The sequence below is a fragment of the Chiloscyllium plagiosum genome, unplaced genomic scaffold, assembly GCF_037043375.1.
Source record: "Chiloscyllium plagiosum isolate Xiang-an unplaced genomic scaffold, Cpla_swu_hap1 HiC_scaffold_26, whole genome shotgun sequence".
NCBI lineage: Eukaryota > Metazoa > Chordata > Chondrichthyes > Orectolobiformes > Hemiscylliidae > Chiloscyllium > Chiloscyllium plagiosum.
The window spans coordinates 37,404,507-37,428,220 of NW_028270164.1; the positions used below are offsets into that span (position 1 = coordinate 37,404,507).

Here is a 23,714-nt window from a genome sequence, read left to right on the forward strand (position 1 = left end):
AAAATCCATTTGCCACTGTTTTGCTTAATCCAGTAATATCTTGTGCTTTCATTTACATCACTTATATGCCTTTATGTTTGTGTTATTGATAAACTTGGATGTGAGGCTCTCTATCCTATTATCTAAGTCATTAAGAAGTACAGTGAATAATTCAGACTCCAATAAAGGACACTCCAAATCACAATTTGCTAATTAGTCTACTTGTCTGTTTTCCCTGTCTTCTGTCATTTGGCCAATTCTTCACCAAATCAATAATTTACTTTAAATTCCACACACTTTCATTTTAGCAAGCAAATTCTTGAAAGTCTTAATGGAATGCCTTTGAAGACCCATACAATTGCCATCCATAGGCATTTCCCCATCTATTACTTCAAATTTCTTCAAATGTTCAGTCAGGTTTGTTCGGCATGACCATTTACAAATTCATGCTGGCTCTCTCTGAGCAGCAGACAGTTAAATTTGTTTAGATACGCTATGCTGGATTTTCACAGTGAGAGGTGGATCAAGTTAGGAAAGTTCATGTTTAAAGTGCTTTTGAACATTTTGATGGAATTGAGTCTATAATCCCTGAAAGCTGTGCAAACCGTCAAGGGGTAACAGATTGATTGCCGTCAGTAGGGTGACTGATTGCCAATGCTGGCTGGTTAGAAGTTGTGCTCACATACCTGACACTTTGACCCAGTTGAGGAGAACGTGAGGTCTGCAGATGCTGGAGATCAGAGATGGAAATGTGTTGCTGGAAAACAACTTTGACCCAGTTGTATTACAACATCTTCGGCGGTCTTGCCTTCAGCAATAGTGACTAAAAGCAACTTCACCAGTGGCACCTGTGCCACAAATAACTTAAGATTAATAAAAATAACCATTTTGAAGAATTGCTCGCTATAAGGAACAATCAATAGATCCTTGCACATTATTTGACCAATTGCAAGCAAGCATTTTTTCCATTGCTGTTGTAATAAGGAAAAGAAATTCCTTTTTAGAAAAAGCTGCATATTGAAATAAGAATAGCAGGTAAGTGCAATAAGAAAAAACATTGAGAACTCTTAGTAAATTAGTGAGCTTTTGGTGAGGGAGTTCTAAATCCAACCTGAACAGTAGATAACAAGATGTAATATCTTGTGTTAGCAGTGAAAATCATTATATTGTCTGTATTTATTTAATTTATTTCTCCTTCATTCTTTCTTTTGCGTTTTCAGGTAAAATTGATTCTAAAGTACAAGACAAAGGAAAATTGGCTCTCAAAGGAACAACTTTGCAAAGATCTTCATCTGATGCTAGCCGAGACAGAGTTGGAGAAACACGCAAACCTCCATCAGGCATTTCAAGACCTTCTACTGGTGGATCTTTTGGTTACAAGAAGCCCACTACAGGCACAGCAACAGTGATGACATCTGGAGGAAACACGGCATCAACAACAAAAACTCAGAAATCTACAGGCATCCCTGTGAAACCAACAAACTCCAGGAAAACCAGCCTTGATGTTTCCCAAAACCACGATGGCTTTATGTCATCAGGAGCGAGGACAGCTGTGCAATATCGTAGCTTGCCACGTCCAGCCAAATCAAGTTCTGTTAGCGTCACTGGTCGCGGAGGGGTAAATAGGCCTGTTAGTAGCAACATTGACCCAAGCCTCATTAGCAGCAAGCATGGAAGCATCCCAGTTTCCCGACTGAAAGAACCCTCAAAAATTGGTATGGGGCGAGCAAATTCAGTGCCAGTGAATCAAACTGATCGTGAGAAGGAGAAGGCAAAAGCAAAGGCAGTTGCTTCTGATTCTGAGTGCACAACTACATCAAGTTCTACAAAGGCCTCTCCAGCTCCAGAAAGTCACAGTAAACCGCAAGGAATGCGACAGCAAAGTTCCAAATTCTCAGAGATATCTTCTCCAACGGCACAAAGGTAATCTGGAGGGATATTTAGATTTATGTAATTGGAATAAAAGTTTAGTAATGTAATTCACATATTGCATGCCTTTACTTAGTGTATTTAGTATCCCTGTAGTTCGGTTAATTATTCACAATCATAATTTTCCTCAACATTTTGTTACATGTTCTTAAAATACTGGAAGATGAACACAATTTTGAGTTACTTCAAACCAGATTGATTCCCATTGTTGTTCTTTGCTTGGTTTCTGGTTTTGTCTCAGATGGCACCTACCTTGATGGCTCACTATTATCTAATTTGTAAGGATTTCTCCAATCCCATGCACAAATTGTTTTTCTGTATTTTCCAATCAACTTCATTTTGTAATGCAGAAAAGGAACAAAACCTCACAGAAGGATCTGCCATGTGAACAACCAAGCCAACCATTAGTTAATTGATAGTTATGTATATTGCAGGTCCAAGTACTTCTGTATCATTAAAATATAGACAGTACAAACTGAAAATATTCTCGTCTTTGCATTCACTATCGTTTAGTACAGGCAACCAAACAATCAAGGGCACAAAGAACAATGCAATTTTCTGACAGTGATCATTTGTTGTTAATAATAGAACCACGAGATTTTTACATGCCTGATGTAATTGTCTAAATATGTTTTCTTCTATGTAGCATTTTCTAAATGTCTCAGTTTGGTCAGATTTAAATTATAAGGGCATTTCTGATCCAATACACTTGGCACTGCAAACCTATATTAGCTACATGAACAAAATAAGGGAACGCTCATTACTTGTGGAGCAAATTGTTGGTGAGATGCAAACCATTTATCATTTAAGATTTATTTGTGATCATTGTGAATTGAGCGTATTGTGGCGTTCCTCAACACATGCTTTTTAGTCCATATATACCACTGGGGTTCTTCATTTCCTTGCACAATGCAGATTTCCTCTGTGGTACTGTTTTAGAATTGTATTGTTACTTAAATTAATTTTTGGAATGTGGGTAGAACTGGTTGGGTCGGTATTTATTGCCTTTCCCTAGTTGCCATTAAAAATAGTGGTGAGCTGCTGCCTTGAACTGTTGTAGTTCATTTAGTATAGATAGACCCGGTATGACATTAGGGATGTGTCCCAGGGTTCTGGCTCTGCAACATTGAAAGAATAGCTATTATATTTCCAAGTCATGGAGGTGAATTGCTTTATAGAGGAGGGGAGCTTGTTGGTGGTGGCATTCCTATTTATCTATTTCCCTTGTCTTTCCAGATGATAGCAATTTTGGGGTTGGAAAGTTCTGTCTAAGGAGCCTTGGAGTATTTTTATATCTTGTAGATGGTTGACACTATTATTACTGAATGTCAGTGGTAGAGGAAGTGGATGCTTTGAAAATGCAATGCCACTTTCGTGGGCTGCCTGTCCTGGATGGTATCAAGCTACTTGAGTATTGTTGGAGCTGCACTCCTCTAGGAAAGCGAGGATTATTCCATCACACTCCTGAATTGTACTTTGAAGATAGTGGACAGGCTTTGTGGAGTCAGGAGATGATTTACTTGTAGCAGGATTTATAGCATCTGACATGCTGTAGTAGCCACAGTATTTGAATGGCTCTGGCAGTTTCAGTTCAGATTTCCAGCATCCACAGTACTTTGCTTTTTCTTGCATGGCTAGTTCAGTTGAGTTTCAGCTCAATGGATGTTGGTAGTGGGAGATTCAGCAATGGTAAACTCATTGACTGTCAATGGAAGATGGTTAGTTTTGTCTTTGATGGAAACAGTCATTGCCTAGAAGTTGTGCGGCAGGAACATCAATTTCCATCTCTCAGCCTAAATCTGGATATAGTCTGGGTGTTACTGTATTTGGGCGTGGACTGCCGCAGTATCTGAGGAATTGCAAATGGTGCTGAATATTACACTATCAGCAGCAAACATCCCCACTTCTGATCTTGAAGGAAAGATCATTGAAACAATGGTTAGGCCAAGGCATTAATCTGAGGGACTCCTGGAAGGATGTCCTGGAGCTGAAGTGACTGACCTCCAACAAACTCAACAATTTTCATTTGTGCCATGTATGACTCCAACCAGTGGAGAGCTTTTCTCTGATCCAAATGATACTAGAAATGTTGCATGAGAATTTACCATAAAGAACTGCTGAACCAAATGAGCCACTCTGGCAGTTTGAGATGTAGCTGCTAAAGTTGACACTACATTGAATAATCTATGATGTGGAGGTACCAGTGCTGGACTGGGGTGGACAAAGTCAGAAGTTGCACAACACCAGGTTATAGTCTAGGTGAGGTCTGATGAAGGAGCAGCGCTCTGAAAGCTTGTAATTTCAAATAAACCTATTGGACTATAACTGGTAACATGTGACTTCTGACTTTGAATAATCCAGTACACAGTGTGATGATGATCTATCCAAACACTGGGTTTCCAGATGGTGCTAGGCTCAGCATATGTAAATCTTTGCTATCTCACATTTTCCAATTTTGTTCTTGTCATGTGGGAGTCACTGACACTAACTGTAGCATTTGTGACCTATCCCCAGGTGTCCTTGGTGGGTCTTTAGGCATTATTGCACTCTGGTAAAAGTGGTCCCATAATATGGTTAAGCACTTTCAAGATTTTGATTCAGCAATAATGACAAAATAATGAACTGTTCTGGGTAGTTTGTGTCTTTGATGCAAATGTATGGTTAATGCTATTCCCACGTAGCTGTTGTCCATGTCCTCTAGTAGTAGAGGTTATATGGTTGGGCGCTTATGCTGAAGAAGTGTTAAGCACCATTGGGAATAAAGCAGGCAAATGCATTCTGCATCAGCCATAAAATATATTCCCGTTTGCATACAATGCTGTACAAAATCTTTGAGGAACCCAGTTATTCAATATGATGTCACCAGAGACTGAACTCTGAGATTTAAACTTGACACTTGACAGAAAGAAAATATGGTCATTTTGTATACTTAGTTCTATTTGTGAAAAAAAGAACAATTTGAACGACAGTACTTGGGCTTAATTAAAATAAGTTTGAAACACAGACCAAATTAAACAGGGATGATGCCATGCTGCAAGAGATCCCAATTTTTTAGATTTAATTAAAATTAAGGAAAATCAGACCAACTTTTCTTTAAACTTTTCCCCACCTGTTTTCATCACTACAGTCTGCCTTAACAACAGTCTCCGAGTTAATTACAGCACAGTAGGAGCCCCTTGAACCTTTGTCAAACAAAGATACCTTGGACTCAATCAGTCAGTGGTAATCCCCTGACCTTCTCCTGTGCCCTTCTAAGTTTATTTCCTTCGTGCATGTAAACATAGAAATCATAGATTGTTTCTGCTACTATTGAACTCATAGGAGGCACATTCCCAGTCGTTGCAACTAGGCACTTAATTAAATTCTTCCTCTCGTGTCCCTTGCATCTCTGAAATCCTGTATATACGCAAAAACTGAAGTAAAAGCAGCAATAGCTGGATGTACTCTGTAGTACTTGAAGGATATGTGCAGAGAGAAGCAGCGAAAAGTTCAGATTGGTGATCTTTGGAACTCGGAGTTAACTTTTTTTCTCTCTCCACACATCCCATTAGATTTGCTTTTAGTTTCCAGCATTTACTAGTCTAATTCATTCTATTTTCCTATTTTAAGAAGTGAAATTGCTCAGCTTTAATTCCATTGCATGAGGCAAGGTGGCAATTTGAATTTCACCATCCTCCTATTATGGCAGTAATGGTGGATTGTCTGAAATATGCCAGTTATCTTGAATTTCAGCATTGTAAAAGTATTTTATGTCCCCTTGACTTCAGCTTTAGAAGAAACTGCATTTATATTGGAAAACATAGTACCTCTCCAATTTAATGGTGTCTGAAATGTCAAAATGGAATATGACAATATTGTTACATTATGCAGAAGCTGCATTTGGTGAAGTTGAGGATCAAAGGCTGGTCAAAGGAAAATTGGAACAGAGGAGTGTGGAGAGAAGAAATGCACAGATGATAGCTTCCAAAGTAGCTGGTTGAGTGATAGGTAGGGATGGGGGCCAAGATGCTTAGAGTAGTTTTTGTGATGGACAGAATGTGGATTTACAAACTCAGACTGAGGACATTTGAAGTTGTGAGCAGACTGATCCAACTTGAGATAGCAGCTGGGAAAATTAATGTAAGTAGAGGTAAAGTTAGAGTTTTTGATGACTGTAGCTTTAATCTTCCCATGGCTAAATGGAGGAAAGTTCAGCTGTTCCATGATGAAATATTAAGGAAACAACTTAACAATTGAGGCAGTGGAAAGATTGAGAGAGGTGGAGTTGGGTGCCCTGCAACCTATGTGCAGAATCTGAAATTATTTTGGACATTTTTGGCATGGTGCATCCAATAGATATTGATGAGGAGAGTGCCAAAACCCTCAGGACTTCACAGCTAATGGTGCGACAGTGGGAAGAAAAGGTATTGCTTGAAATTTCTTGACAAAATTTGTTCAGAAAGAATAGACAAGGTCAGCCCCACTGAATGGAATAATAAAGAAGAAACATTGGAAGGTGACAGTTTGACAGTTGAAGTGCCATATGATCATATGAAGAGAAGTTTGTTCTCTCTTTATCTATTTCTGGTAAATGAAAATGGGAATGGATTTCTGGTTGAGCTGAACTATTGGTGTAAATTTTGCACCAATCTGCAAGTTGGAAAGGGTGGCACGGTGGCTCAGTGGTTAGCACTGCTGCCTCACAGCACCAGGGATCCAGGTTTGATTCCAGCCTCGGACAACTGTCTATGTGGTGTTTGCACATTCTCCCTGTGTCTTCATGGGTTTCCTCCTACAACCCAAAGATATGCAGATTAGATGAATTGGCCATGCTAATTTGCCCATAATGTTCAGGGGCATGTAGGTCAGGGGTAAATGAAGGGTAATAGGGTCAGTGAATAGGCCATGGTGGGTTACTCTTCAACAGGTCGGTGTGGACTTGTTGGGCCAATGGCCTGTTTCCACACTGTAGGAATCTGATAAACTTCAAAGATTGGCTGATTGAAACAAATGCATGCACGTTGTACAGGAAGTGCACGTTGTACAGGAAGTTCAGGAAGCTGATGCTCTTTGTTGAATCTGGATTGATATTCATACAGAAATGGGTAGAAATATAGTGCAATGCACGCACTAGGTATTCCAAATTTTAAGAGGACTAACCACTCATTAATTAAGATATTGGCAGAGACTGCTCAAAATGGTGCAAAGCACTTTGTACAAGTTACATCTCTATGGAGTGAAAAGTGGGAGCATACTTCCACATAGGTCAAAAATACTTGGGGTTACTTCTGTCCCAGATTAATCCACTTTCACATTGCATCACCATGAGTAACTTTCTTGAGCATCTATAAAATCCAAATCTGTTGTTTTTTTAATTCTTTCATTGGACGTGGGTGTTGCTGGCTGGCTAGCATTCATTGTCCATCCCTACTTGCCTTTGAGAAAGTGACGTTGGTCTGTCCTCTGGAACTGCTGCAGTGAGCATGCTGTAGGTTGACCCAGAAGGCCTTTAGGAAGGGAATTCCAGGATTTGAACCCAGTGAAAGAACTGTGATATATTTCCAAGTAAGAATGACGAGTGTCCTGAAGGAAAGTATGCGTCAGTGTGGCAGGAGTGAATGCTTGTGGATGTGGTGCTAATCAAATGGGCAGCTTTGTCCTGGATGGTGTCAAGCTCTTGAAGTTTGTTGGAGCTGCACCCATCTAGGCAAGTGCAGAATATGCACCTTGTACAGGCTTTGGAGAGTCAGGAGATGAGTTACTTGCCACAGTATTCCTAGCCTCTAGCCTGTTGTTGTAGCCACTTTATTTATGTGGTGAGTTCAGTTGAGTTGCTGGTCAATGGTAACCCCCAGATTGTTGATAGCGGGAGATTCAGTGATGGTAAACACCACTGAATGTCAAGGGCTGGTGGTTCGAATGTCTCTCATTAGGGATGCCCATTGTATGAATGTTACTTTTACTTGTCAGCTCAAGGCTGGATGTTGACCAATTGCAGACATTGTGCAATCATTCACGAACATCTCCACTTCTGACCTTTTGATGGAGGGAAGATCATCGATGAAGCAACTGCTGATATTCGGGCCTAGGGCAGTACCCTGAGGAACTCCATCAGAGATGCATTGGAGCTGAGATTACTGATTTCCAACAATCTTCCTATGTGCCAGATATGACTCCAACCAGTGGAGACTTTGCCCCCTGATATCTATCAGCATCAAATGATTTACATTGGAATGCTACTGTAAATTTTAATTTGTGACTTTAAGGAAGATAATTTTTGAATTTACGATATTTAACTTCAATTATGTATGAATATAACATATCCAAACACTGATTAAAAATAATTTGTGAAATACTTCGGACGGGCAAGGCTTGAATCTAGATCTTCTGGCCCAGAGGTAGGGACACTAACATTAGGCCACACAGCCTTATTGTGTATGAATGTGGTGGTTTGGAAGTTAAACTTCTAATTGTACGCTTCTGGTGCCATGCGATATACTTCAGACTGTGATGTGGATGTACATTTATGAGCTAATAATGCATTTCATGCTGTTGAAAGCTTAATTGACCTAATTGAATTGGATTTTTCATGGAAATAATTGTATAATGCTGTTGAGGTTGGAAGTTTAAATTAATGGATTTCTGGCATAAAATTAGTGTGTGAACAGAGTATGAGCACTTAATGTACTTGGCTGAAATTCTTCTCAGCACCATTTATTGCACATCAACTCTGAACAGTAGAGGAAGTATTTTCTGATTAATGTATTAACTATAATGGTGTAGCCTCTGTTTAGCTGCAAATGGGAATAGTAAGGAAGTGTGGGCATGTAGTCTTGGGATATATGCTTTCTTAGCAGTAAGTGTTTGGCTTAGAATATTGAGGTCAGTTTTCAATCTTGGGTCAGATGAAAGAAAACTTTCCCTCAGGTGTTCCCTGTGTTGTTGCTTTTCAGGAATGCCTTCTGCAATAAGTGCTAACCAGACATTTTAATGGGGCAGGGTATTGCAGTTCCATCTTAAGGATGGAAGCCCTGCCTATTGAGAGCTGCCTTTCAAACAGTAGGCAGCTCTTCAGTAGCTTGGCAGCGCCACTGGGAGGTAATGACGGATATTGGTAGTACACCCATTGGAAGGTCAGCTTGCTATCGCCCCAGGAACTGGTGGAAGGTAATGGGAGGAGAGCTGGGGATATTGTGTCGAGGAGAAATGGTGGTCAGCAGCAGGGGTTGAGGGTGTGTTTTCCAAAGCTGTGATCTTCGATCTTGCAGTGCGGGCTTTGTAATTCAGGCACCCGCATGGTAAGTGCTTCACCCTTTCCTCCTCAGTAATAATTGTTCATTAGTTGCCCATAAGAGGACCTCAATTGCCAGTGGAGTGGGAATGCTGTGGAGTACAGTAGGCTTTCCCACCACAGACTTCATCAGGGTAGGAGTGGGAAAGTGGTTGGGCTCCCAACTCCATTCTCTCTCTCTCTCTCTCTCTCTCTCTCTCTCTCTCTCACACACACACACACACACACACACACACACACACACACACACACACACACACACACACACACACATTCACTTGGTTAAAAGCCACCCATGCAACCAGACTTGCCAGGGGAAGGGCACGAAATTCCCAAGTCACTATTTGTAAAGCCAAAGCTGTTGTTTTGCTTTTCAACTTGTCCTGCCACCTTCAAAGCTTTGAACTGTACTCCTAGGCTTCTTTGTTCACTTCACCTCTTTTTATTCTGTGCCATTTTCACTTATTTTGCCACTCAGTATTTTTACTAATGCATACCATTTCATTCTGTGTCATGTGTTGTTCATTTTACTAGTCTACATCATGATGAAATTTGTTTCAGAATCCTCACTGTTTCTTACATTTCCAAATTTTGAACCATCTGCACATGTGAAAATTATGCCCTGCATAGTCACTAATATCTCTTGAAAGAAACTGTGGTCCGAATATTAGGCCCAGGAAGTACCAGCTACACTGTCACCATTAGTCACTACTGCGATCTTTTATCCAATTTTGTATTGATGCTGCCACTTCCCCTTTTGTCCTAAGGACTTCAATTTTGCTTTTTTATGTTTTCTTTCTTATGTTAAACTTTGTGGAAGGTATCTTTGAGAAGTCCATAAACCACATTTCCCTCACCAATCTGTGTTTTCATGGTTTCAAACTAAAGTCATAGGTATTTGAAATTGAAAGATCATTCTGTGTAGAAGTACATTTAACTTTTTAAATAATAAACGGTGCATATGAGTTTCAAAATATTCAAGGCTGTAAATTATGAATATTCAGTGTTTTTATTAACGTCAACAGTATCTAATACAGTGCAGCCTAATTCTTGCATGAAAATTCTTGCATAGTAAGTTTGTCATTTAAAATGATGCAAAAGGAAAATTCCCATATTCTGTTACGTTCTTTGAATAATACTTGATTTTCCTGTGGACTATAGTTTTCCCTTGTGTTCCTTTGGCACAGTTTCCATCATAGACATCCAAGTAAGAACACATAAAGTATGGAAACAATTAAACTGTTAAATTGGCTTGCTCCAAGATTTGCTTGTTAATGGACAAGAGAAAATAGGAAACAAATGGAAAGTAAGCACAAAAGGCAATCCAAAAACTACCCAAGAAAATGGAAAGTTTTTAAAACTATTTTCTTTCCACAAGACTTAACACATCAGCAGCTAAGCCCTGAAGACTGGGTACAGTGACCACAACGCACGTCTAACTCTTGGCCTGTTAAATGAAGTGCAGGAAGGACCGCTTCTTCATGATGCCTCTCAATATGATATCTGTATGCAGCCAACTCTAAACCCAGTATTGACTGACCGCACAAGTGCTACCACTTAAAGCTAAATTGTGCCTCTTGTGTGGGAGATGCATTGTGGTTAGTGTGAATGCTGTGAGGCCTCTGGGAGGAGGAGAAAAGTTGAACATGGGAGCAAACAGGTCTTCTGGCTTCCAGTTGTAGCAGGGGTAGCCTTGATGCCAGCAACCAAACTATAAATAGTTGGTAACTATTTCTAAATGGGGTTGTCCATTCTTGCACTGAACCTCACACAGATGAAGGCACATTAAGAGAAGATCAGCTGGATCCTTGAACTGTAGAATACTAACACTGTCACTAAATTGATGTGAATGTCACATTCTTCCTAGTCTACCAGAGTCTGGAGGACATTCCCATGGAGTGTACCTGGCACCTCCATGGATATCAATTTCAAGCTCTAATGTCAGCACCAAAAAAACAAAGATGAGCTTGAGAATGTAGCTCAGGGGGCAACACCTGGGTTTGTTTCCTGTCTTCCTCACATTACACTCCAACTGATCTCTCCAAGACATGTGCTCTGCTTTTCTGGGGATCTTGGGCTTGGAGCCAACAAGAGGGAAAGGTTGAGGGGAGCAGCAATTTGATCATTTTCAAATAATCAGAAGATCTGGGCAATTAAATCCTTATCCAAGTTTGATTTTGTTGCATAGCCTGATTATATAATCATCTATTACAATCACAGAATTTTACAATAGGCCATTTGACCCATCATGTCTAGACTGGCTCTGGAAAGAGCTATGCAGCTAGTCCCACTCTCCAGCCTTATCTCTGTGGTGCTCTATCTTCATCACTTTATTAATTATTATCATATGCACTTTGGTAGCTATAAATAACCATTCATTTAAGCTGATTGCCTCCTGCATGAGATCTGTCATCACATGGCTTTGGGGTGATTCATGGCTCCTTCTGTCACACTGTTCCTTTTGTGCAAACCTTAAACATATGTAAGTGTGTAACCTCACCCAAAGTGTCATACTGATCAGACAGGCATGTGTGCTTTTGAAACTTACTGACCAGGCTTTGTGCTTAGCAGTAAAGGAACAGTGCCCACCCTTCACAATACTGACAGCTGTCAACAAGAGATTGTGCTGATATTTAAACTGACAGTTGCTGCCATTGTGCTAATAATCCAATCCAGTGCCATTTTCAGGTGATCAGGACAACGAACAGCAACACTCTATAATCATTCAAACTGAGCTTTTCTTACTGATGCTTGCAGGGTTTAAACCAGGAATTGTAAATTTGATTAAAATTGTATACAGAAAACAAAGTTCTGGAAAGAAAGATGTAACTGAGAGATATCAGAGAGACACTTGAAGTTTTTGTTTAAGAAAAAACTAACACAGCTTAAATTCTGAAACAATAAAATGCTGCACTTGTAAAATAACATTATTAAGAGCTATTTGTGCTGACAATAATTAAATGATGCCATTAAAATTCATTTGCATCCCAATGCTTTTCCAGCAGCGTTCATTAAATAACTGGTGAGTAGTGGCACAACTTAGGTTGGTAGAAATATTGAGGTCTGGTTAGAGAGGTAGCAAAATAATAGAGGTGCAAGTTAATGTGGAGCACAATTTGAATATGTTTAGGTTTAACTATGTGTGTGCATATTCCAGAAGTTGCTATCTGATTCACTCCGTAATAATAACGATGAATATTATTAGCATCATCGTTACTCTTGATGCAAAGTCTGGTGTATTTTCACTCTTACCATTAGTTTCACCTATTCTCTTTGCCTTCACAAATAGTAGGATCAACAATACTAGTTTAACCATTGCCACCTTGGTACTGGAACCCAGCCGCCACCTTCATCATTCATGGATGCGCAATAGCAGCTGTGTGTACCATCTGCAAGAAGCAGTAACTCACCAAGGCTGCTTTAACTGTGTCTTCCAAACCTATGACTTCCACTGCTTAGACGAGCAAAGGTAACAGATGTACGGGAGCACACCACTGGCTAAAACATCCCCTCCAGGTCCTACATGATCCTGACTTGGAATTATATAATTATTTCTTCTGTTGTGTTTGGGACTCTGATCAGCATGGACTAATTGGACTGAAGGGTCTGTTTCCATGCTGTATGACTATGACTCAGTGAACTTTAGGTGTCCTTTTGTCTCCAGTTCAAGGCAACGACTCTCCTCCACCCCCTCCAAGGCAGTTACAAATGAGCAGTCGACTGTGGCCTAGCCAGTGACGTCCACATCCTATACATAAATAAAACAAAACCCTTAACTGCTAAACAAACCAGCAATGTAAATGCTGTATTCTATCACTTGATCAGGTAACTTTAAGGACACACTTCCTGCCATTTAGGAAGGAGCAGTGTAGCTGAAGTTTTTGTTCTCTCCAAGCTCAAGGACATTGAGTTTGCCTATGCTGGGCCTCTGCAGTCATGTTCTTTTGAATGCTAGTTGAAGCAACAGCCTGATGATCCAACTGTGCCATAAGATTCTGACTTACCTTTACTTCAATGCCTATTCTTGCCATCTACTGGCCAACCACTTGACAGTGATTTGAGTCGGTCTACAATGTTTGTGCTTATAAGTCTTCACTGTGCACCAGAATGAAGCTAATATTGGTCCCAGATGTTGGAGATGGGAGAGTTAGAATATAATTCAGTATATGATTATAAGTTATAATGGAAAGCCATGTCATATTAATAGTGCAGACTAAACTCTGTCTATAGTAGGCACAGCCAAAATCGTAGTGTCTTTCCTGTCAATCCTCAGTATGAAAGTATCAGGAACATTTATAGCAAAACAGAAGGCGCAGAGAAGGGGGAAACCTGCCAACTAATTCCCTATATCGTTAACATCCTGATTCTGGCAAACACACACATTGGACTAAATTTAACACTCTCCCAGTGGCAAATTTGGTGATTTAGAAATGGAATGTTTAATTGGGTAATGTCTCCAAATTGGAAAATGTTTCCAATAAAAAACAAAATTTAAGACTCATCCAACTCATCAACTCAGTATGAATTATCATTTTAACTACAATTGGGTTATTTGATGTATCATGGTTTGCCATTCAGTACCATTTTGGCAGTTATAAGTTTTCAAAGTGAAGATTTAGAAACAAATATGAAAGACAAAACATGGTCAATAGCTGTTCTATATTTTTACCGTATTGAGGTGTAATGGTTGGAATCTCATGCCTCTGTAGTAATGGGTTATGGGTCGTGTGTGTAACAATGTGGTATGGAAGGAACATGATGTGTGCCACCTATTTCTCTTTGCTGTTTAATATAAATCAGTGGCTATGTAGGGGTGTGGGGCTGGCGTGACTATGCTTGAGCCAATTATTAGGGACTTGAAAGCGCTATCTGCTGACTCTGACAGTAAAATTGTTTTTAAGAAAGAAAACAGGAGGGGTTTGCCGCATGAGAAAGCAAACTCAGAATGTTGAGGATGGGGGTTCCCCACTAGTCAGGCAGCCTGTATCCAATGTAAGGATGCATACACTCCAAAGCTGGAGTGTTAACCCTTTGTTTGAACACCCCCACCCAACCTATTATGCCTTTCATCCCTTCTCTTGGTGCCTGCCCAACTAGCCCTGGCAAGGCCTTCCTGCCTCCATCAAGTCTCCAGTATTGTTCCTGCTCAAGGACTGACTACAGCCTCTGGTCTTGGTGCTGCTATTAGAACTGGATAGCTGCTGCCTGTCTAATTGGCAGCTCATCCAAACAGGACATCCTCTCCCATGTGGGCAGAAGCACGTGTTTGCATTGTGTCTCATAGACTGCAAGAGCTCGGTTCTGCATTGCTGACATTACAGCCACTAAGTGGAGTCTCCCCTTCAATGTAAAATTCAATAAGCCTACCATGTCAGAAAGCTGTGTTTATAACATTAGGTTAGTCCATTGGCATTATGAAGTTCAAGGTGCATTTTGAATACAGTTAAGAGGATAACTGTTGTATGACTCTTAATTAGGAGTCCTACATAAATGGAGTACACAAAACACATTTCCCAGCCAGTGTTGATTCACAGTACAAGATGGGGCATTATTTATGTTCCACTTAGAGTGTTTGTATGAAGCTGGCTGCTGTCGGAAATTTAAGTTACTTGATGTGTAAAGGAGATAATTCATTTTTATTACTCCCAAGAGATCAGTCTACTAATACATAACAATAAATTACAAGCAACTTTTATACCTTGTCCTGTGTGTCGTAAAAATGATCTCTCCTTTTCTATTAATACATTGTTTTTATTTACGAGCAGTTTTAAATGCATAACCTTGCTTAAAATGTTGTGTTTGCTTTTTTTTATACAGTTCCTCTAATGCCTTCATCGAAGTGTCTTGCTTTTGTCTTTTATTAACTTACTCAAGGAGTCCTCGTGTTTGAAACTTTGAACTGCAAATTATAAAACAACTACAGTTTTCCAATGCCAAAAATCAATGTTTTGGTATATGGTTTGTATTTTAAATCGAGCAAGGCATACTATCCTCATTAGTGGACAGCCTCAGTTTCTAACCCCACAAATGCTTCCTGGTACCTTTACAACTGGGTGCACAGGATTGAACAAACAATATAGACTGTAGAGCAAATATGTTTGGTCATTTAAGACTCATACACTAAATGCAGTAGATGCAGATAACATTTCAAAATGTTGACCATCCACACCTGGCAGTACACTTTGTTTTTGTACAGAGAGTTTTAAGTTCACCGACATTTCTAAAGGGAATTAGAGGCTACAAAGGTCAACATCTACGGATCGTAACAAGGGTTGAATGAACTCTGCCTGACTATATCTGTGCAAATCCTGTACTGTTGAGGCCTAATCTTAGCACTTCATTTGACATAAAGCATTCTGGATTACTTTATTCTTCAATGTGTTCTAAATTTATTTATGCAGAAGTACTTTGCTTTAAGTGTCATCACAAGTTCCATGGTACCATTTTTCTGGTTAATTGATCCAATTTTTAAAAAAACTCTGCCAACATGGAGTTGGAAATGTTTTTGCTCTGAACAGATCAATGAGGTGATTATAAGTTCTGTTACACTACATATCCAAATCTCTGCTTGGTACCTACACTCTGCAAGGCCTAGCTAGCAATGTTAATTGCAGCTGCAACTTGCACTAACTTGAACAACAAAGCAGCTTCTTGCATCTTAATTTTTCATCTTTATAAGAATCATAAATGACTCCTGCTTTCTTTGGATATTAAGACTTTTTTTCGTTATGCAAGACTCCAGGAATTCATTTGGTATCTCAATGATACAATCATGCAAATCCAAAATATTTTGAGACTAACTACTAGAGATGGCAAAATATCTCTCATCTTTAATCTGATCAATAACTTCTCTTCTGCAGCTTTTAATATGGATTGATACTGATTTTAAAACTGCCTTGTCAACAATTACAGCTATATAATAGAATTGCAAAAAAAAAATGCTCATCAGAATGTGTTCAAATTCACCACGTGCCTAGTTGTGGTACTGTTAAAGATGGTGTTTAGTGTCTTTATTTTAAAACTTAGTGAAATATTATGCTATCCTTAATATATTAACAGTGGAAAATGATCTTGTTTATGATTAATATCATCACTAATCTTGATTAAAATGCACATTGTCACCTTTCTAAGAAGTTAATTAGAATTGTAGCTCATCTACAATCTAGTTAAGCTAAAAACAATAATTTACAACTGAACTCAAATATCTTAATATTTTTACATGCTTTTAAACTGATTAGTATTGATGTCTGATTTTAAGTGGTTTTCATTTTCAACTTTATGATTAGTGAGAAAGCGCCATGTTTCTTTTCAATGTTCATCCAAGATCTATTTCAAATTTCCCTTTATATTACATTAACCAAGTGTGTTTTTTTCTCTTCCACACCAGGGTGATAAGTTCAAAAGGAATCAGCAAACCACCACCAATAGCCAATATTGACAAAATCAACTCGAATAGCTTGGACTCTGCAACCTCAGGACATGTCTCTATGACTAGCAATGTTGCCAATGAAACTGTGACCAAAGCCCCTGATGTCCAGTCAACTGCAATCAGTTTGGCTCCATGTTTAACACCTAGTCCTGCCCCTGTTCTTAATGTAAATTCTAGTACCTTTAGTCAGGGCCTTGGTCTAGTTAGTAATTTCACAAGCAACAAAGAAAGTCTAATGTACCCTAAACTTAGTAGCCTACATACCAGCATGGAATCGTTGGATCTCCCATTGAGTGTTCCTTGTTCATTCTCTGCGAGTGGTACACTTTCAAGGGAAGAGGATCACAGTGGGCTCACATGGACTGGGAGTTCCAGATTCTCACAAATGGAGAGGTATGTGAGTAATTTGACTAAGTTTGATTTAGAGGTATGGAACTGGATACAATAAGGCAGTATCTTTGGCAACCTTTAAGGTGGATAATGCTAATTTATTTCAACTCTTTTATTTTAGATTGATTTAATAGAGCATTGAGTCATTTTACATTGTTGAATTAAAATATGTTTATAGCTATTTCAAAATGTGAAATAATGTCAAATATTTGAACCACAAGTGATCTCTTAAGCTCTCAGCCAATGAAAAGTTGAGTTGTCATTTTAATTAAATTTTCTCCTTAAGTAGTCAATCAGGATAGAGGATGTCTTGCTTGAACTATAGAACACAAGATTTGAAGAATTGCAGATTCATTGTGCGAACTGAAGACTCTGTCATGTGTATACAAGTGGTGCTTGAAGGGTTGGCTGGATGGTTGTTTTGAATGCTCATGCACTCCCTCCAATGCCTTGGCTTAGTCTGTGCACATTCCTTTTGTAGTCATTTTATACTATTCTGAACGAGTCTTCTCCATTTTCAAGAATCACAAACCCTCCCAGAACTTGGTGGGTATGCTTGACCTTCTCATGGACGTTTTGAGGACACCGCTAAAGCATTTTTGATATCCTTCTGGCATTGCCTGCTAAAACTGAATTTCAGAGTAGAGCAATTGCTTTGGAGGTCAGAGCTATGAATAATGTGTCCCAACCAGTGGAGCTCATTGTGTTTGATTAGCAACACAATGCTGAGCAAGCTGAAATGGTAAAGGATGCTGCTGTTGGACCATCATTTTTGTCACTGGATTTGCAAGGTCTTGTAAATGCATTGCATTTGGTAATTGCCCAATGCTTTTGAAGCATCTGTTGTACATTTCCCACGTCGTCAGGCCATACACGGATCACAACTGCCTGGTAAACCATTAGTCTCCGATTTGAGTTCTTTCTCAAATGTTCTCTTTCTCAGTCAGCCAAAGTCTGGCACATTGGAGGCAATGATAAATTTCATTGCCTATGTTGGCCTTTACTGAGAGGAGGCTCCCAGGATACAGAAAATGTCATGTATATATTCTCTCAATTAATCAGGATCTATGAATCTGTTGCTTGAACAAATTTTTATGCTTTTTTTTCCACAGGATATTACTACTGATGTTGTAAACCTTTTAATAGATTGATCTAGATGAGTTTACTTTCCATGTCAGTAGGAATGTGCAATTTTTTTACCTATATTAAATGAACACAGCTTCTAAATTTAATGCATGACAAATGTGTGATAAGCACCTGATCAGATTTGTAGAAAGGCATCAGAAGAAGCTGGACTTGTTTTCATTGTTCGTGCTTGACAAAGTTCACACATAATTGATAGTATTAAAATTCACAAATCAGTAATATTTTATAATGCTTTAAACTGCCTGTGTTGTGTTTCTTGCACAAGAAAATTGCTTCTATAGGTATCCATCAAGTAGAACAATAGAGTTAAATCTATAAAAATATATCTGCATACTTTTAACAGGTTTCATTCATCAAAGCGTGAAAAAGTATTTTAAGTAGCAATCACTGTACCATACGTAATCACTAATGCTTTATATTCTTAAAATACAGTATGGTAAAGGATTTAGGATCAGTGTTTCACATTTGTGTATTTTTAAAGTGGAAAAAACATGCTACGTTTTCGACAGGAAAATCTAATTGAGTATAAGTAAATGTACCTTTGCTTAAGGATCAAGTTTGGTCCACAACATTTAACTTCTATTATAAAACTGTCAATTTGTTATGATGCATGTTCCCTAATTATTTTAGTGCTGTGAAAATATAGAATCATAGAGATGTACAGCACAGAAACAGACGCTTCGGTGCAACTCATCCATATCGACCAGAAATCCTAAATAATCGAGTTACATTTGCCAGCATTTGGCCCTATCACTCTAAACCCTTCCTAGTATATTCATCCAGGTGCCTCTTAAATGTTGCAGTTGTACTAGCCTCCATGACTTCCTCTGACAGCTCATTCCACATGAAAATGTTGCTCCTGAGGTCCCTTTTAAATCTTTCCCCTCTCACCTTCAACCTATGCCCTCTGGTTTTGAACTCCCCCCAGCCTGGAGAAAAAGCCTTGTCTATTTACCCAATCTATATCCCTCATGATTTTAAAAATCTCTGAGGTCACCCCTCAGCCTCCAACGCTACAGGGAGAACAGACCCAGCCTATTCAGCCTCTCTTTATAGCTCAAATCATCCAACCTGGCAACAGCCTTGTAAAGCTTTTCTGAACCCTTTCAAGTTTCAAAAATGTCATTCCAAAGCAGGGAGATCAGAATTGCATGCAGTATTCCAAAAGTGGTCTAACCAATGCCCTGTACAGCCTCAAAGTGACCTCCCAACTCCTCTACTCCGTGGACTGGCCAATAAAGGCAAGCATACCAAATGCCTTCTTAACTATCCTATCTATCTGTGACTTCACTTTCAAGGAATTATATTTACAGAGAGCACATGATTATTGTCCCTTTATAAGAAATGCAGCAACCTTTTTTAAGTTCATTCAAAGGATGTGGGCATTCTTGGCTCAGCCAGCACTTATTGCCTATCCTTAGTTGCCCTTGAAGGTGTCATTGATCTGCATTCTTGAACCACTGGCAAGCCAAACAGATAGGTACAGTCAGTGGAAGCACGGCAATGTGCTTCCAAATCAACATGATGTGTGGCTTGGAGGGAAACTTAAAAATTGTAATGTTCCTATGGATCTGCAGCCCTGATCCTTCTAGTGGTCAAGGTTGCAAGTTTGGATTCTGTTGTCAAAGGAATAACTGGAGAAATGGACTAGAATTTGCAGTATTAGATAAAGCAGCTATCGAATTGTCATTCTATTCCTGCTATATAACCCTATGCATTCCTTACATTCTACAATCTCTACTGGAAGTTGTATTTATTCAATCATATGCTGACACGATACAGCAGAGTTTTGACATAGAAGATTAACACAAAGTAATGTGTTTCTCTTAGCACTTAATACACTTTAAAATATGAAGTCTCTGAATGTGAACAAAATTTATTCAGGAAAGTATAGACCATAAGTATTTAAAACTTCTGTTCTTTAATTCCACCATGCCTATTATGTATTTGAATAAAAAAGCAGAAATCATTTTCTATGAAAAATGCATACAGACTCTTGACTCAAAGACAACTTCTGACAAGTCTTAGTCATTTAGGATTCTACTTAACTTTTTTTTATGTGAAAAAGGTTTAACTTTTTTTTTAGGATTTAATAACTTGCAATCAAAATAGAACTTTTCAAAATCTCTTTTTTTAAGTGGGAATACAATATTTCGATAATTATCTTGCCACACTCGAGTAGTTAGCTACATAAGTATGATTGGCATAGCATTCCAGAACTATGCACTGTTGTATACAGTATTTGAATAAAAATACCATCAAAGTGAAGAAAGGACAATTTTGCCTAGAAGTCTCATTTATTCAAAACGTAAAGCCCAACATAGAGATTTGTGCTTTCCCAGTTTAAAGCTGTTGTTCCTTTGACAGCATCCATTTGCCATAGTTTCGTATCAAACTTTACAACATTCCATTCTGTTGATAAACCAAGTTTATTTGTGGATGCTGCTTTTGCTATCTGCAATCGATTTAAGAAGCGTTATAATAATGAGTAATAAGAACTAGGAGCAGGAGTAGGCCATCCAGCCCTTCAAGTCTGCTCCGTCATTCAATAACATCATGGCTGATCATTTCGTGGACCTAGATCAACTTACCCGTGCTCTCACCGTATCCCTTAATTTCTTTATTATTCAAAATAAAATCTACCTTAGCTTTAAAATTTTACTGAAGTAGCTTCAACTACTTCCCTAAACAAGGAATTCCATAGATTAAAATCCCTCAGGGTGAAGAAGTTCTTTCTCAATATAGTCTTCAACATTCAAACTCTGATTTAATTTCATTCCTTTCCAGAATATATTGGTGCATGGAAGTGACAATTGAAATGTGAATTGAAATTCTGAAATCTGAAGAACTGTCTCCTTTAAATTGAAGATCACTGTGTCTGTGACCTTTGGTACTTGTACTTGGCCTCATTAATGTTCAGTATCATTTTATAATTGAGCTTGCACCTTGAGAAATCTTTCTACATAAAACTAAGAGCCCCAAAAGCATTTCTTAGATGTGCTATGATGATTGCCACTATTTTATTTCTAACATCTACATGTAATTGTAAATCTCTTTAAATTTAGACAACAACTCCAGATCAAGATTCAAATCTGAATCCAGTAAAGTCATGCAGTAGTATAGCAGTAGTAGGACTGTTGGAGTTGAATCAGGACCTGTCAACTACCCAAATATCTATACATTCCATTAAAATATGTATGAATTCAATCTGCTCTCTACAGTTTTGTGAAATTGTGATTCATAAATTTGTTAGATGTCCTGCAAAATTGTAAAATGTACAGAAAAGAGCAAATATAGACATGTTAAATTGGATGTTAGATATTCTATGTTGCTTTCTCTCTCATATATATTGCTTTGTATAATTAAGTTTAAGGAGATTCTGTTCTTCAGAAGCTAGAACCATCCTTTAATGACCACCTTCATGCATGGCAACTATTTTTCAGTCAATTAAATGAAATGTATCTAAACTCACTAAATCTTCCTGAATTAATTGCAGATAACCAAAGCAGCATTGCTAACTAACCTTAACTTTATATAGGACTGGAATATTGAAATAGTTGTTGGGTGACTGTGACAAGTGGATGCAGTCAAATAAACTGGAAAAACACAAGTCTATCTTTGGATAAAACTGTGCTTGCTAGAAATCTAAAAACAGAAACAGAAATTGTTGGAAAATCTCAGCAAGTCTGACAGCATCTGTTGGGAGAAAGCAGAGCTAACATTTTGAGCCCAGTGAACCTTCAGAATTTCTGGTTTTTGTTCTCATTTGGGATTTGCTTTTAATTAATCTCGTTTTAATTGCTAATGATGTGACCTTTGAGGAGGCTTGAAGAGGGGTTATATCTGAAACATTGACTTCTCCACCTCTTGATGCTGCTTGGCTTGCTGTGTTCTTCCAGCCCTCTGCCTATCTGCTTTGGATTCCAGCATCTGCAATTTTTTTGTGTCTAATTAATGCGACCTTTGGCTTATGTCATTAGTTTAATGTTAATGGTTACATTTATGCACGTTATGGCATGCAATATTTTCAAAGGTAGTCAGCTTGAATTTATCAAGACAAGGCCTTTGGGATTGGAGTCTGAGTACTGTTTACTAGAGGGTATAGGTTTAAGGTGAGAAGGGAAAGATTTAAAAGGGACCTAAGGGTCAACGTTTTCATGCAGAGAGTGAAATAAGTTGCTGGAGGAAGTAATGAAAGCTGGTACAATTTTGACATTTTAAAGGGCATCTGGATGAGTATATGAATAGTAAGGCATTAGAGGGATGTGAGCCAAATGCTGGAAAATGGGACCACATTAATTTAGATATCTGGTCGGTATGGATGAGTTGGACTGAAGGCTGTGTTTCCATTCTGTACATCTCTATGACTCTGTAACTGAATCGAAACGTCTATTTCGAAGCTCCTTGGATGCTGCTTGAACTGCTGTGCTCTTCGAGCACCACTAATCCAGAATCTGGTTTCCAGCATCTGCAGTCATTGTTTTTACCTAACTGGATGGAATTGCCAAACATCTACAGATTATAGGAACATGAATGCAACTCTCAAAATCAAGTGCAATACTTCTCAGAACATGAAGGCCAGTAGTGGGAAAATTGCTCATGCATTCTGTGGGTTTCTTTGCCAAAACATTCTTACCCCTGAAATATTCTTGTAGTCACAGAATTTATATGGGCTGGTCCATTTCAGTTTCTGATGAATGGTGTTAAGTATTTAGTTGTTTCAGACATCACAAAAGAGTTGACATGAGACTTCCAAATTCTAACAAATTGAAGATACTTTTTTAAGTATAAAAGGAAAACAATTAACAGAATTAAGCAGTAATTATTAGATTGTCTCATTCTTTTTTACTGTTGTTTTCATGTTTCAACTTTGGTGTGCTGCTCTTTTTATTCCAATGTCCTCACTGCGTCTCCAATTATAGTTTTCCCTTTCGCTCTGTGCTCATTACTGCTTGTTTTTTTTTAACACACACGCGTGCACACACAGGCTTCGGTATTTGGGTCTGCCTTCATATGGTTATATGAAGAGGCACATGATTAGTCCCTGGTGGTCGAGCCCTGGCCCCCTTTCACTGTGTGATAGTTTTGCACATACTTAAACATTTTAACAGTTTCAGACTAATTCAAACCAGTTTAAACTGCCCTGTGCTCCAATTACTTTCCAAATCCTTAGTGTATTTTGGCTTCTAGAACAAAGAACATGACAGCTCATGAACAGGCCCTTCAGCCCTCCAAACCTGCACTGATCCATATCCTCTATCTAAATCTGCCATCTATTTTCTAAGGATCTGTATCCCTTTGCTCCCTGCCTGTTCATGTGTCTCTCTCTGGATACATCGAAAATGTTTGTGAAGACTTATTGGACTTATTGTTCTGTGTAGCTGCTTCATGCACTCATGTCTAAAAGTTACTGCTCTTGTAACAAGTCACATCTGTATGTTCTCACCAGCAGGATCTAAGCTGTTCTTCCATCTAATTCCTCTGAGACTTCACTTTGTTCCTTTTTGGATAATAATATTACAATTTTCTTCTTCGATGTCTTGATTGAACCTACCTCCACCATGCTCGCAG

At 38.6% G+C, this 23,714-nt stretch overlaps 1 protein-coding gene across 5 annotated transcripts in view; it reads left to right on the forward strand.

The window, feature by feature from the left end:
- Nucleotides 1–23,714, forward strand: part of LOC122563237 (neuron navigator 1) — a 653,551-nt gene that overhangs the window by 530,456 nt on the left and 99,381 nt on the right. For all 5 annotated transcript variants that reach the window (XM_087973627.1, XM_087973629.1, XM_087973628.1 and 2 more), the window contains 2 exons: nt 1,200–1,902; nt 16,566–17,000. In XM_087973627.1, the coding sequence (XP_087829753.1) occupies nt 1,200–1,902; nt 16,566–17,000 (1,138 nt within the window). The remainder of the gene's footprint in view (nt 1–1,199; nt 1,903–16,565; nt 17,001–23,714) is intronic.